The sequence below is a fragment of the Pelobates fuscus genome, chromosome 3, assembly GCF_036172605.1.
Source record: "Pelobates fuscus isolate aPelFus1 chromosome 3, aPelFus1.pri, whole genome shotgun sequence".
Classification (NCBI taxonomy): domain Eukaryota; kingdom Metazoa; phylum Chordata; class Amphibia; order Anura; family Pelobatidae; genus Pelobates; species Pelobates fuscus.
Window position 1 is genome coordinate 214,035,349 of NC_086319.1, and position 16,151 is coordinate 214,051,499.

At 46.2% G+C, this 16,151-nt stretch overlaps 1 protein-coding gene across 2 annotated transcripts in view; it reads right to left on the reverse strand.

Moving 5' to 3' along the window:
• Window positions 1-16,151, reverse strand: part of LOC134601012 (UDP-glucose 6-dehydrogenase-like) — a 41,938-nt gene that overhangs the window by 14,232 nt on the left and 11,555 nt on the right. For both annotated transcript variants that reach the window (XM_063445426.1, XM_063445425.1), the window contains exons 4-7: window positions 7,963-8,163; window positions 6,176-6,373; window positions 5,517-5,664; window positions 3,675-3,769 (exon numbers count right to left, since the gene is read on the reverse strand). In XM_063445426.1, coding sequence (XP_063301496.1) covers window positions 3,675-3,769; window positions 5,517-5,664; window positions 6,176-6,373; window positions 7,963-8,163 — 642 coding nt within the window. The remainder of the gene's footprint in view (window positions 1-3,674; window positions 3,770-5,516; window positions 5,665-6,175; window positions 6,374-7,962; window positions 8,164-16,151) is intronic.

A 16,151-nucleotide genomic window follows, 5' to 3' on the forward strand; every position in this document is an offset into this window, starting at 1 on the left:
CATACAGGACCAATGCACTCAGACCACTTGAGATAAAGTGATATGGGTGACTATAGAGGGCATTTAAAGGGACATTTTGAGCACCATGTCAACTTCGGAATGAAGTTGTTATAGTGCGAGGAGGTACCCGAAAAACCTGCCTTCATAGGTTAAACTGTTAACCCCAATTTCTTCAGTCCCGCACCTATCAGCTCTGCCCCTCTTCTTCTGTAATGACCTCAAAAAGGCATTAATGTTATTCTGAGAGTTTCCTATTACCAATTAAGTGAAAATTGTATCTTTTGGGGGATGGAAGCTGTTTTATAAGAATAGAGCTGTCTGTGAGAAGTCCCGGCAGTTAGTGAGTTAGTTAGCAGTACAGGTACAAGCAGGCAACAGGAGAAGGACACCGGCACGGCAGAGTTGCTGAGAAGGGATCTGCCTATGAATTTGTTAAGAAATGTAGTGGGAGGTAGAGTTGTTGAGAAGTTATTAGGTAAAAATAAATATATTGTTCCCACTTACTTTACAACATATTTTAATTGTTTATAATATTGTTCCAAAATACTGTTTTTGTTGTATCTGTATAAAATGTGTTCAATAAAAATTATTTGAATGGGCGGGGCCGGACTGCCATGCTGAGCGAACGCACAGAGGAATAGCTCCTGAAAAGCTACTCCGTTTTAACCCCTGAAAACCGGCAAAACGCTTACCCGACAACTGACAGCTGTGCTCCGGTGCAAACAAACAACCCTGGTCCCGAGGAGATGCTTGCCGTGAGGTTCTAGTCCCTCGGTGGGGTGATCCCCGTCACGCATGATGGAGACCGCCCGGGCGGTGAGTGGGGTGGACGGCCGCTGCCCAGCTATCCTGTCCACCAGCGGTACGGCAGAACCAAGAGGCTAGGCGGGTCCGGCCCTGTCCCCCTCTCCCCCCCCCCCCTCTCGGACGGCGGGGGTGATCGGAGCACCTCGAAACCAGCGGGAACCCGCTCCCAAGATGGCAGAGACCGCATGACATGCAACTTCGGTCCTCGCCTGATACCACACAGACAGATAGCATACTCTGCCTGAGCAGGACCCGGCAAGCCAGGGAAGAGTAACACCAATATCCGCAACACCAGAGGGTTCTGACCCAAAGATGAGATGGGGCAGCAAGGCCTTGGACTACCCTGCCATGCCGCTCAGCCTCCCACAGGAGGGTGGAAAAAGAAGGCCTGACAGCCTAATGCAACCATATTGGGACTCTCCCCTCATCCAAGACAGACACCAGCCTGGACAGCAAATGCCCCATGAAGCAACCATCGCCTCTCCACTCGGACGCCCAACGGGACTAAAACTATTGCCACAATCATCAAACCTCTCGTCCAATTGTGGCAGGCGGCACTACGCACAGATGGGCCGCCCAGCACGCCCAAACGAACCCTCGCCCGGCTGACATGGGGCTAACTAGTATAATCTTGAACGTAGATTGTATGCTCAAACCTTGTTCTCCTCCTTTGTCTCTCTTCTACCTACTTTTCCATGACATGTACATTTTAATAAGCATAACTTTCAACAATTCGCATACTGTTAACGTTGATTGCATGTATTAGTACGCATACCTACTCATACAAAATGTGCAGCTTAAACCTGTTATGACAATGTTTACGTTGATATACCTGTGACTGCTGTCGTGGCATAACAGGCTTGCTTGTAACCCATAATGCACAACAAAAATAAAGAATTAAAAAAAAATAAAAAATATTTAAAATAGTTAATATATTGATTGAATAGGGTACAGAAAGCCAGTGTAACAAATCACAAAGATGTCTGAGAGAAGCCATGAGACAGAAAAATGAGTTTGGTAGCAAAATCCATTATGGACTATAGATAGACAGTACAGCTTCTGGTGAGACCAATTAGAAGAGATTTACAGCAGTCAACGAGTGAAACTGAGAGCATGAACCCGCTTCTTAGTAGCAAACATGAATAAAAAAGGGCAGATGTGTAACTGACAGGATTTGGTGACAGCATGAATATGAGATTTAAAGGTGAGGCCAGGATTATTGATAACACCAAGGCAGTGAGCTTGTAAGAATGGGCCGATGTGCAGACCATCAAGTTGCAGGGAGCGCGGCAGAAGTAGATTACTATTATAATTAATTATTACTATTATAATGAGGGAGAATTAGAAGCTCAGTTTTAGAAAGATTGAGTTTTACAAAGCAGGAGGACGAAAGAGAGGACGAAAGAGAGGTGACCCATTCTCAGACATTGGGAGATAGCTCAGGGGAGGAGAGGTATATCTGGGTATTAACATCATATAAGTAGTAGTGGAATCCAAACAATCCAATAAGTTTGCTAAGAGAGGCAAAATAAAGAAAGAAGAGGACTTGGAGGACCCCAGACAAGACAGGGCAAGGGGAGGAAGCGTTACTAGGAAAGGAGACACTGAAGGATTGTTGGGAGAGATTGGATGAGAAGCATGACAGGTGACCGGACATAGTCATGACTGAAGTCAAGTTAAAGTACAAGGGTACGAAACACAGAGACTGCTGCAATTTCTAGTACCGCTACTTTGCATGCTGCATGTTGCCGAATGAATTTTACGACTCATACATGGGAGAATAAAGAAGATTGGTATTTTACTTTATATCTTAGGTACTGTTATTTGCTTATTTTGTTTACTCATTTGAGAGGTTGGACCGCAACACCTCAAAAAGCGAGGGATTGGGGATTAATTTAACTTTGATACAGTGTCATGAAGGCAAAAAGGTGTGAAGAGTTTGGAGAAGGAGAGTGTGATCCAACAGTGCCAATGGCAGCAGTGAGGTTTAGAAGAATTCGTATCGATTAGTGTCCTGGATTTAAAAGGTATGTTACCCTAGTGCTCATTTGCTGCATATTGACAAGCAACCCTACAGTTTGGTTAAATAGGTCGGTCCACGTGCAAAGCACTGAAAATATTTTCTTGTATGGACCGAATTAGCCAGAAATACTTTTGTGCAGCTCTAATTAATATTAATGGTGCTAATTCTGTGCTGTCTGGCAACTTTTCTATGTCTGTGTCTCAAAGCAGGACAGGAAAACGCAGTCGAACAGGCATCCCTATTCAGATCTGCCATGCCAGATTTGGGCAGCTGGGAGGTTTGTGAATGTGACTCCACCAAATATGATTCTTCTATCTATGGCAGTGCTGAAGTTAGGATGTATTTCTCTGCATTTTCTCTGCTCTTTAGACACAGCAAGGATTTCTGGGAGCAGTAGTACAGTTATCAGGTTTATGCTGTAGTATTACAGAAACAGAAGGCACAAAGTTTTATTACAGGAACTTGTCATAATGTACTACATAAACTAGAAAAGCGTCAACCTACAAGCTCACAAGATACAAAAGTATTGGACCATGCAGCAACATTTCGACTCCAACACTGGAGCCTTTATCAAAGCTTAACAGTGGCTGTCATATTGGAGCTGCAGTGTGGTCCAATAAATCTGCAGAACTTCAGCTGAGTACCCGGTCCTTCTGTTTGTTTGTTTTTTTGTTGTTATGCAGTAGAGTTGACATCTTCCAAAAACTCCTGTGCAGCCTGACAAGATAGTACAATTTCTTGTATGGGCAGACAGCGACATGACTTCTCCTGTGATTTGAGTGAAACAGTGCAAAATAACAAAGAAAGGTTGTTATGGTGCCCCGAGTATCCCTTTAAATAGTACCTGCTGCCAGTACATTGCTACTTCGTGTAGACTGAGGGTCTCACACATGTAGATCAGATTCAGAATATCTTTCTGGAAACAGCTCCCACCAAAGCCTAAAAAATACAAAAAATAGTGTTATAATAAACATCAGTTAATTTTCATCATACAAGTATACATCGTAATTTATTTCACATAATGTCAGAAGAATGGATGGAATTTTATAGAGAGAGAAGAAAAGTAATAAAATTAAATTTAAGAAAATTGATTATAATCCATTTTCCAAGAAGAAGTGCTGAGACCACAGGGAGTAAATATATTTGTACATATTTGAACAGAATTTCCAAACAGATGTAAATTCACTTCTTTGTGAGCAGGATTTAAAAGAAATGAATGGAAACCACGAGTAATTGGAAACTGCTGCTCTCATACATGCACTTCAAAAAGCAGTTCCTATTCTGATTTTAAAAATAAATGTGATACAGATTGTATTCAGACCCTTAGCTCAGTATTTAATTGGAAGCACCTTTGGCAGTGATTATAGTCTCACATCTTTTTGGGTATGATGTGATAAGCTTTGCACACCTGAATTTGGGTAATTTATGTCATTAATCTCCTCTCAAGCTCTGTCAGCTTGGATGTAGACTGTCAGTCAGCAGCAATATTAAAGGAATACAAACATGTATTTCTGACCCTATAGTGTTAAACTAACTATTTAGGTTAGGTCTTGTCCCCTTTAAATAACTAGAAAACTCACTTTTATTCCAGCGCTGGCTTTGCCCCACAACCCACCTCCTTGGCTGAGATTATCAGAGTTGATGATCTCAGCCAACCCAATGCTTTCCTCATCAGAGATCTACAACTCTGATGATCTCAGCCAATGAGGCGGGTTGGGGGGTGGAGCCAAACACTGCACTGGCCAATCAGCATGTCCTCATAACGGTTGGTTCAAGTCCAGGCTCTTAAAGATATTTACAGTTGTCCATAAGCCAGTCTTGCATTGTCTTGTGTGTGTGCTTAGGGCATTGTCTATTGTCCTGCTATACCCCAGTCTTAGATCCTAAACACTCTGGACAAAGTTTTCAATAAGGGTATCTCATTATTTTGATGTGTTCAGATTTCCCTCAACCCTTACCACTCTCTCAGTCCGTGCCACTAAAAAAAGCCCCCAAAGCGTGATGCTACCACTACCATCCTTTAACGTTGGGATGATATTGTGCAGGTATGGAGTGATGTCTGGTTTCCTTCAGACACGATGCTTTGAATTGATCTCAAACTGTTCAATCTTCATTTTATCAGACCAGAAAATCAGAAAAAAACAGAAAATCTTGTTTTGCAGTGCTTTTGGCAAATTGACAGCAGGTTTTTATATGTCTCGTAGTGTGGAGAGGCTTCTATCTGGACAGTCTGCCATAAAGACCAGATCAGTGGGGTGTTGCAGTGATGGTTGTTCTTCCACAAGTTTCTCCCATCTCCACACATGATCTTTGGAACTCACCCACAGTGATCATCAGGGTCTTGGTCACTTCTCTTACCAAAGCCCTTCTCTCCCTATTGCTCAGTTTGACTAGAAAAAGTCCATGTTGGTTCAAACTTCTTCCATTTAAGAGTTATGGATGCCACTGTGCTCTTGGAAAAATGGTGGCATATGCTGCAACATAAAACCTCCCTCCCTGTAGACAGTAACCTTCTTTGTGTCGGGACCTCAGCTACTCCAGTTTCTGTTTAACTTGTTTAGTCACAGCTAATTGTATGTCTCAATCGTTGCACTGTGTGTTCAGAATTTGTTGGCACTTTAAACAATAACAATGATAAAATAAATGTATTCTAAAATTAGCTGATTTATTTATTTTCTATACATACCAATACTTGCTTGTAGGAATGGTCGCCCAATGCGTTGATCAGTACCAATGGCGTGTGCTACTTCTCCCACATCTGCGCCTGTAACCTCACAGAGCGCACTGATCGAGTTTATGCTGCTAATTCTTTGAGCCAGGAAAGCATTAGCTGCCTGAAACGAGGTCAAAAGACAATTTTCGCACTGTACAACATTGGAAACATTGCAAAAAATTCCATCTATCTATCTATGTCTGTCTGTCTGACTTTTTTTTACAGAAATGAATACAAATTGAATTATTTCCTGTAAATTCACAGTAAAATGTCCTGTGAGGCAAGCCTATTAGGGGCATGCCTATTAAGCAGTTTACATTACTAGTGGTGACCCAAAAAAATAAAATTGGGGCAATTGTTGCTTGGAAGTTTAACGCACACTAATTTTGCACATGTATGACCAGGTTATTAGGAAATAATTGCACATTGATGTCACCATTCTTATAACAGTGTTACATCAAGGTTTCAAATCCATTTCCTTGGACATTTCTGAAGATATTGGACTAATGCACAAACACATAATATATAAACATACTTGAAAGACAGAGTTCTGGCATGGAGCAGTATGAAGCGGGGAACTAATAAAAGGTTGCACAAAAAGAGACAGATAGTGGAAGTGAACAAGGTCTTACCAACTTGGAGAGCTCAGATGACCAGGTGTTGGTAGTTATTATTTTACTCTTTGGAACCCAGTGCTCATAAACTGCACTAAGAGCTGCAATAGCCTCCTGACCAGCGGCAGTCTCATCACCTCCGATAAGAATTCGGTCTGGATTCTTCAAATTTTCAATGGCTGTACCTTCTGCCAGGAATTCTGGATTAGAAAGTACCTATTATGAAGAGTAAGAGGCCAGGAATATATGAACACCAAATAGATCCAAGCATAACTGGCTGATTTTAAAAACAGAGGACTAAGAACCTTAAATCCTTTGTAATTTCTCCACAATTTTCAGTTAGACATCATCATGGTGATCAGCATAGTGGAATTAAGAGCCCATTGGTGTAGACACTCACAATGGGCCTAATTACATAATCTTATCAACAGAAAACACTAACACAGTTATACCACCCAAGTGGCATGTATCTGGTAGAGGTGGTGCTGGAGAGAAAGTCACAGGATGCAGCTATAAGAAAACACATATCCTATGCTAATCTCTTTCTTTAATCTCTCTACCAAATCTATATCCCCTAACAGCAGCATCTGATGAAACAGGACATTGGTGGGCATGGTAAAAGGATGAACGGTCCACTGATGCAAATCACTTAACCGGCAACGCCTAAAGGGGCAGACATTCCAGGAAAAGGGGCAGGTCTGCCTGAAGAAAAATGTAAATGTTAGCATGCTCCGAGCTTGACGCAAATGTGTCTAATAATGCGCTCGCTGTTGTCTATTCGTCTCCCTACTTTCTTACTAGCAGGCAAGCTCCTGGTATGCAGTCTGGGATAGAGAATATTGTGAGTGTAGAAGAAAGGAGACATGTTAGAGACAGTCCACACAACTTTTGTTCCTGTACATCCCTCTTAAGTTTCCATACTTAAAGGGACAGTATAGGCACAAAAACTAATTTAGCTTAATGAAGCAGCTTTGGTGTATATATCATTCACATTCAGTCTCACTGCTCAACTCTCTGTCATTTAGCCATTTAATCACTTTAGTTTCTGCTTATGCAACCCAAGCCTCACACAGCCTACATGGAAAAAAATAATTAAATTTTCAATCAGATGTTAACTTATGAAATGTATATTTCCATTACATTTATTTACATGCAAGAGTCTTCTGCAGGTCCTAGAAGGCTTTAATTTATAAAAAATAAAATAAAAAAATAGATGTCCCTTTACAGGAAGTGTTTAGGAGGGCTGTGTAAGTCACATGCAGAGAGGTGTAATTAGACCGCATAAACAAAGTATTTTAGCTGCTAAACGGTAGAGAATTGTGGAGTGAGACTGCAGCGGCATGATCTATAAACCTTTGTTAAGCTAAAATTGTTTTGGTGTCTGTATTGTCCCTTTAGATCCCTCCCTCTACACAAACCAATTGCATGTAAAAAGCAGTAAAAAAATGTGTGTTTTTTTTTTAAATCAGTGGGCCTATTTGATGGGCATGGGCCTGGAGCTTTAGCTCAATCAGCCACTATATCCAACCCTGGTGATCAGCTGATATTTTAGATATTCACACACATATATTAACTAGATTCTGATGTTTTAACGCATGTCTGTGTGTGCACATACAATTTTACCAAGAACAACTCTTTCTGGTTAAAAAATAAACTAGTTATCCAAGATATTTCTTGAAAACTGGAAATGTCTAGAATGATCTAATGTAACAAACTGTTTTATACCCAGTATTCCTGGATGATCCTTTATACGGTTCTCATAAAAGGGTTTGCCCTGCTACTGATGATCCTAATCTCTTACTTACTTGGAAGGAGAGGTTGGGCTTGGTGCTTGTTTTAAAGATCCTGCGGATAATTTCGGCAGCTCGGACTGGCACAGTGCTTTTTTCTACCACAATTTTGTAACCATCAGCTATGTCTGCTATTTGACGTGCACAGGCTTCCACATACTTCAAGTCAGCTGCTCTCCCCTTTCCCATCCCAAACGTCTTGGTGGGAGTGTTGACCTGTTGGTAAATATTACACAAAATAGATAAAACATGTTTAAATTCGGTATAAAGTATCAGCATAATGGGGGCAGAGCCTAATCACGAAGCGTAGAAGTCGCATGGCGCTGAAACTCCAGCGATATAAACATAATTTCGACCATTACAGACCGAAAAACCAACCCAAAATTACAACAAGTGCCAGTGAGAGGCAGAAATCCAAAAAATCGAAGCCCGACCAGCCGAGACAGAACAAAGATATCGGGGCCATGTGGAGACAAGCCCATGATGTCCGAATACATAGAAACATATTCCGACTTCTTGGATGATTTCTACCAGGGGGTGGACATGCCTGATAAAACGCACGTACCTGTGGTGGGGACCAAGCCTCAGGACCCAGACAACGCACCGGTAACAACATTGGTGCTCAAAAACCCTGCTGGCGGGCCTCCAGACCACGCTACAGGCGGACATGGCTGCCCTCTACACGGAGCTTCAGGGAATAACTGGAAGGCTGGGAACCCTGGAGGATGCCTCCACTGCACGAGATGTGCACATCACCGCTATGCAGGCGGAGATCACAGAATTACAAAATAAAAACGCAGAATATGACCGGCGTACGCCGCGGCAGAAGAAGAGCGCAGAGCGGCTAATGTAAAGGTCCGGGGGCTACCGGATGATATACCAGCAGAGCTGCCACACTATGTATGCAGGCTCCTAACAGGATTGCTTACTCCGAAACTGGCCAAAGCCATACAAATTGAAAACAAATTCAGAGTCCCGAAACTGGCCAGAGCTCCAGCGACTGCAACCCGAGACCTTATAGTCCGCTTCCACCAACGCAAGGACAAGGCCGCAATCCAGGCAGTAGTTAAGAACAGGGCTCAAGTCACATTTGAAGGACACTCCTTAACATTCTTTGCGGACTTAACTGGCAGCACACTGACCTGGAGGGGGATGCTAAAGCCCTTCACTACCCTCCTCAGGCAAAGAACATAAAATATAGATGGCGCCTCGACCGAGCACTTATAGTCCTGAAAGGAGAGGTCAAGCATGTGGTTTACTCTCTACAAGGAGCAAGGGACCTACTGCCCACTTTGGGACTACCCCAGGATGCCATACCCGGACCGGCACTCCGGGTGAACACAAGCCAGCAACACAGATGGGACCCAGATCAGGCCAAAACCTTTGTGCCGCGACGACCCAGGCAAGCCCCCTCTGAGGCGACAAGCACCTGAGAATCCTCCGGAAACCCTCCGATTGCGGACAGCGCTGGTCGAGACAGTATAACACTCAGCCAAAACTCCACGGCTTAATGTTCTTTCTTAATGTTTATTATTACTGTTTCTCATCAGTTAACCTTATTATTGTTTTACTGACGCAAGCCATGGCTCCATAATGCGAGCGCACACACCGGTAACTCTCCTCTCCCACTACACTAAGCAAGCGCAGCTCAACATATTCAAAGCTCCTTCCGTCCCTTTCTCACCCCCCCCCCCCCCCCCCGGCCCTGGAAAGCGTCAGGGGAGTCAGCGAAGAGTCAGTGTAAGGAGTACAACAACCCATACACAGCAGGCAAGTACACGAATAGATGTCATAAAGCTGTGCCCTGAATCAGTATTTTGCTCTTCTCATGGATATCTTCTGCCATACCGCATAGTTTTACATGTAGTATGCTGCGCCAGTACGCTAATATACAAGTTAACCTTACTAGTGTTTTACGCAATGTTTAAAACTACGATATAATTGTACCAAGATTCTTGACAAATCATGCAGCCGCAGCAATGTTTTGCCAAATATACCTGACCTACTCATGTTTCATTCATGCTTTTGTTTTATCACCGATTCTTTTTTTTTTTGTTTAATTTCTTTTTATTATTTTCAGTTAAGTCGTCAATGTATAGGGTACAGAAGGAATAGGGATACTTAAAATGGTTGAACATAGTGGGGTTCACATTAGTTATACAGAGTCAATAAAATCTTCCAGTATAAGCAATTGCAATTACAATTACAGAGCCCCTTTGGGGCAGTCAATGTCTTTGCTGGTAAGTTTGTGTCGACCGTTCAGGATTTCTAATAGCGATGTCAATACCTTTCATAACATGGCTAGCAACATTTGGACCCTTAGGTCCCAACAAGTACACTCTAGGACTGTGATCTTGGGATGATCGAGTGAATTATATCACCGGTTGAACTGTCATAAAAACAGGACTGATAAGGTTCCTTGTGGGCTTGGGAGTTAGAGGCTCCCCGACCTCCCAGTTCCGTTGTTCTGATATAATATACCCAGTGGGTTAGTAGGTCTCCTGTTCCCATCAGACTTTTAACGAGGTTGGGGCGTGTAGGTCCCCGTCATTGTGGTGGGAGGTGAGACCATTGTCGTTTATCTAGCGGACGGGTTTGTTCAGTGTTTATACCCTAGGTGTTGGTGCCTGAGTGATAGGGCTGGTAGGCCGTGTAGGCAGTGTTAGGCTTAGGTTAGAGCAGGATTCAAGGTTCTGGCCTGCGATGTACCTCGGGTAAGGGCTCTCCTGCCTTTGTGTTTGCGCAGTACGTGTCCTGATGTGCACCTGTGTCTCTAGCAGTCGTCTTGTTGTATGTTGTCTTGCGGTCGGGGATCCAGGTATGTCTCACTAAGGGTTTCAGGGATTAGTCTGTGCTCGTACCTGTGTTTGGTCTCGGTTTGTCTGTTAGTCGTGCTTACGGGGTAGGGTGGGGAGGAAGGACGGGCGTGCGTCCGCACATCAATCTGTCGGGTGTCTGTCCGTTTTGGGTGGGGTAGGTAGAGGGGGAGGGGGGGGAGGGGGGGGGCGGCTCCTCGGGAAGCCAGCTGTCGGGGTACGCTGGGCTGGTGAAGTTCCCTTACTGGGACTTCGCTTGGGCCACCAGCTCGTGTTTGGAGATAGCTGGGGTCTTAGTATTAACCAGCTTCCCCCAGTAAGTCCGGGAGTCTATCTCCAGTCATCGTCAGAATCCAGTGTGTCCATGTATCTAGGTACCTCTGGGCTCTGTCCGTTGCCGTCAGGTGTAGGTCCTCCATCACCCTGAGGTCCTCCATTTTCGCAAACCATTCCCTGAGGGTAGGGGCCACCGTGTCCTTCCAGTGTAGGGGGATGAGTAGTTTGGCAACGTTCAATATCCGTATAGTCAATGAACGTTTGTATCTGTTGTTGGGCACCTTAGTGTGGTGTAGGAGCATTGCTGCCGGTTCGTAGGGAGGGGGGCTGTCTGAGAATTTCTGTATTAGTTTGTATATCCCCCGCCAGAAAGGTTGTATCCTCTCGCAGGACCACCAGATGTGTATGTGTGTCCCAGTTTCAGTCCCGCATCGCCAACATTTTGGGTCATGGTCTGGGTGCATGTTGTGTAGTATGTCTGGTGTGCGGTACCATTGTGTGAGCAGTTTGTATGCGGCCTCCTGGTGTCTGCAGAAGACCGCACAGTGGTGTGTCAGTGTGCATATTTTGTCCCATTCCCCTTCGCTTAACTGCAGGTTCAGGGCCGTTTCCCATTTACCCTTAAATCTAGGGGTTTCAACGGGGATCTGGGTTTGTAACATGCCGTAAAGCTTTGATATCCCGTGTGAGAGTGGTTCCGGATCGAGGCACAGTCGCTCGAACTCTGTGGGGGTACGGCGAAGGGCCCTGCCCTGTGGCAGGGTCCGGAGATAGCTCGTCGTTGCGTGTGTGAGTGTCTGTGAGAAGGTCGGGGGCCTGTCGCCTATGAGGTCTGAGAGGGTCTACCGGCCTGTTGGTGCGAACAAGTGGAGGAGTCTAGGTAGTTGGGTAGGTATCATGCTCCTAAAAATTAGCGGGTCTAGTCCCGGGGGGAAATCCTTGTTGTGCGTCAGGGGTAGTAAGGGTGACGGGTACGGGGTTAAGCTAGCTCTGTCAGCTATGCTGTACCATACCTGTAAAGTGTGCCTCACATATATAGGTGCCTCCATTTTCCCCCTTCTGGGTAACCATGGGGCCAACGCTATGGGGATCCCCAGGTCCGCCTCCTCCACTGTCTTCCATTGCTTGTGGACGGCGCCTTTGGACCATTCCACTATTCTGAGAAGATGGCACGCTAGGTAGTAGAGGTGGAAGTCTGGCAATGCCATGCCCCCCCTCTCCATCGGCTGAGTGAGTTGAGAGAATTTTAGCCTAGGTTTCTTCCCATTCCATACGTATTCCCTTAAAGTCCTGTGTAGGGTCGCGAAGTATGTCTTGGGGATACGTATAGGTATCGTCTGCATCAGGTACAGTAGGCGTGGGAGGAAATTCATTTTGACGACTTGGACCCGTCCAAACCAGGAGATGTGGGGGTATGACCATTCCCCTGTATCTCTCTTAAACAAGGCCAGCATCTGGGCGAAGTTTTCCTTAAAAAGGTCCATGCTGTTGCGGGTGAGCCATATACCCAGGTACCTGATTTTAGAGTCTGCCCATTGGAATGAGAAGCTCTGGCGGAGAGATGTTACCCGTTGTTTGGGTATGGAGATGTTGAGGATGTATGATTTGGCGAAATTAATTTTCATGTTAGAGATCTCTCCGTACTCTTTAAAGGCTCTAACAATGTTAGGGAGTGAGATTTCGGGTTTAGAAACAAAGAAGATAAGGTCATCGGCGTACGCCGCGACCTTGTGCTGTGCCCCGCCTCTGGTTACCCCTGTGATATCCGGGTTGGTCCGGATTGCCTGTAGGAGTGGTTCTAATGCTAAAACGAAAAGGATCAGCGACAGGGGGCATCCCTGTCGAGTGCCGTTCTGTATTGTGAAGTCCTCTGTAAGAGCCCCGTTCACGAGTATCTGGGCTTTGGGCTGTTTATAGAGCGCCTCTATCCAACCTCTCATGTGCGTTCCCATACCCAGGTGCGAAAGGGCCTGGAACAGGAATGGCCATCCGATCCTGTCGAAGGCCTTCTCCGCGTCTGTGGATAGCAGGAGAAGGCCCCCGACTCCCCCCTGCTCCCCGTGGGCTATTGATAGGGCTCTGATTGTGTTGTCCCTGGCTTCCCGTCCCCTCACGAACCCCACCTGGTCCGGGTGTACCAGGGCAGGGACGTGCGGTTGCAGGCGGGTCGCCAGGATTTTTGCTAGGAGTTTCGTATCGCTATTTATAAGGGAGATGGGTCTATAGTTGCGGCAACAGTCGCCATCTTTCCCTTCTTTTGGAATGAGTGTGATGTGTGCCCTGAGGGATTGTGGGGGTAGGTGGTGCCCGTCCCTAATCGCGTTGAAGGAGGACAGCATCGGCGCATATAGGGTCTTTGCAAAGCATTTGTAGTAGCGCAGTGGGAGGCCATCTGGCCCCGGGCATTTGCCCAGTTTGGATGTTTTGACAGCCCCTGCTATCTCCTCCACCGTGATGGGCTCATCCAGCGCCTCCGCTACCTCTGGTTCCAAGTGTGCGTGTGTGTTAGTTTGGAGGAAGTTAGTTATCCGGGTCATGAGGTTGGCTCGTGATTGTGTGCCTTGTGGGGTCGGTAGGGAGTAGAGGTCTGTGTAGTAGGAGCGTACGATTTTGTGTATTTCGGCAGGAAGGCGAAGCACCCTCCCTTGACCGTCCTTCATTCTGTCAATATATGTCAGCTGTCTGCGTTTGGTCAGCATTCTTGCTAGCAATGTTCCGCTTTTATTGCTGTTGGTCTCAAAGAATGTCTTTTGTCTGGCCGCCTCTCTATGGTGTCTAGCGTTTAGTAGTGTGGACAGTTCCCTTCTTAGCTGAAGTAGCTTGGCCTGTAGTGAGGGGAGGTTGTCTCTTTTGTTCGAGTCGTCTGTCGTCTGTATGTCATGTATGAGTGACGTGATGCGAGCTTCTCTTTGTCGCTTTAACCACGACCCCTTTTGTATAAGGTGTCCTCTTATTACGCATTTGTGTGCCTCCCATATGTATGTGGGTGAGCTTTGGTCTGGTGTGTTGGATGTGAAGTAGTCCGTCAGTATCTTTTCTGTTTCAGTCCGGACGTCAGGCATGGACAGCAAGTAGTCATTCAGCCTCCATTTAGTCGCCCTTGGCCTATATAGTGGTGAGGAGATAGTGAGCGTTACCGGTGCATGGTCAGACCACGTTGCTGTTCCCAGCTCCGTTGTCTTCACCAGGGTTAGGTGGTGGTGTGTCGTGAAGAGGTAGTCAAGTCGTGAGTATGTGTTGTGTGGGTGGGACAGGAACGTATAGTCCCTTTCGTCCGGGTGGTGCGCTCTCCAGCAGTCTATCAGCTGCGAGCGTCGAAGTAGGGCCCTGATGTGTGTCAGGTGCTGGGTCGGGACCCTTGAGGACCCGGAGGACGAATCCCATTTAGGGTCCAGCGTCAAGTTGAGATCCCCTCCCAGAATTAGTATGCCCTCTGTGAAGGTTAGCAGTTTGCGCAAGGTGCGTTTGAGGAAGCTGTAGTGCCTTTGGTTAGGGGCATAGATGTTTGCAAAGGTATATGTAGTTTCGGATATGGTGCCCTTTAGGAATAGGTATCGTCCTTCCGGGTCCGATTCGGCTCCCGTTTCATGGAATGGTACCCTCTTGTGGAGTAATATGGCGACCCCTCTTGATTTGCTTGTCTTAAAGTCGCTATAGTACCCTCTAGTGTATCTGTGGTCCGTCAGTTTGGGCCGGAGCCCTTCTTTGAAGTGTGTTTCCTGGATATAGACCACGTCTATTCCGGATTTATAGAAGTCCCTCAGTGCGCTTGAGCGTTTTTCGGGTTTGTTCAACCCTCTTGCGTTGATAGTGGTGATTTTGAGATCCGCTTGTCGAAGCGCCATGGTATGCCTCCTGGGGGACCCCAGGGTGACGGTCTAGGGGAGATAGTCTGTTGGCGGGGGTATGTAGGGGAAAAGAAGGGGAAAAAAGAAAAGGGGGGGGGAGAGAAAAAGAGGGGGGGTGGGGGGAAATAGGGGTGAGTAGTCAGTCTGTGGTGAACCAACGTCCGTCGATGCGCTGTCTAGGATGTGGGTTGCCCGGGACGGGTTAGTCACCTTCCCACCAGGGGTGTGAGGCGACCCCCTACCCGGGGTCTATTACCCCTTCCTCAGAGGGGTCGAGGGAGGTCGCGAGTGTCGTGGCAGCACTCGTGAGTGTGCGGGTTGTTGTGTTACCGGTCCCCTAAGTCCTGGGGTTCGTTAACCATGTCGGCCCCTAACGGCTCGTAGTGTGTCTAGGTAGTCTATGTGTTCCTCGCTTTCTAATGCGTGGCCCTGGGCCATGTAGCCTTCATCCGTGTCGGATCTCTCGTGAGTCAAGAGGTAGCGTGTGTGGGGGTGGTCTGTGATGACCATATAACCTTCAAACATTGAAACATTGTAAACATTTTAAACATTTGATTAGTAGCAGTAAACAAAATTAGAGAAAAGGAAAACCTGCTGCGTCTTGGGCCTTGTCACAGCCCGGTAGCATGTGCCCAGTGCCCCCGCGGGGCCCACCTCCCCCCCCATCCCTGTTAGCTTCTCTATCCGGCAGTGTTAGCCGGTGTCAGTCGGCCGTTTCCCCTCCCGTTTCCCCTCCCCCTCGGGGTGTCGGCAGATTTGGCAGCTTGTGTTGCTCTTTGAGATTTCCCCATCGTGGGGTCCGACACGTTGTTTAGCGAGGATTTAAGCGGAGCCAGCGGGGAGCTCACAGATTATGCTGCCATTACTCTCGGCGTCCAGGCCACGCCCCCTCTATCACCGATTCTTAATGCTTCATAAAAAAAAAAGTGCAAATGTCCTTAAAGACCCCACTGTCATAAATATTCCTGATTCAAGCGAGTGGATTGCCTTTGGGGTACCACACGCATGCCTGTTACGCATATATGCACGGAAAAAAAAAGAATATAAAATAATCTACAGTAATATATCTTATCAGGATTATTTACAGTACTTAAAGGGACACTCCAGGCACCCAGACCACTTCTGCCCATTGGAGTGGTCTGGGTGCCAACTCCCACTACTCCTAACCCTGCAAGTGTAATTATTGCAGTTTTCTATAAACTGCAATAATTACCTTGCAGGGTTAACTCCACCTCAAGTGGCTGTCTACTAAACAGCCACTAGA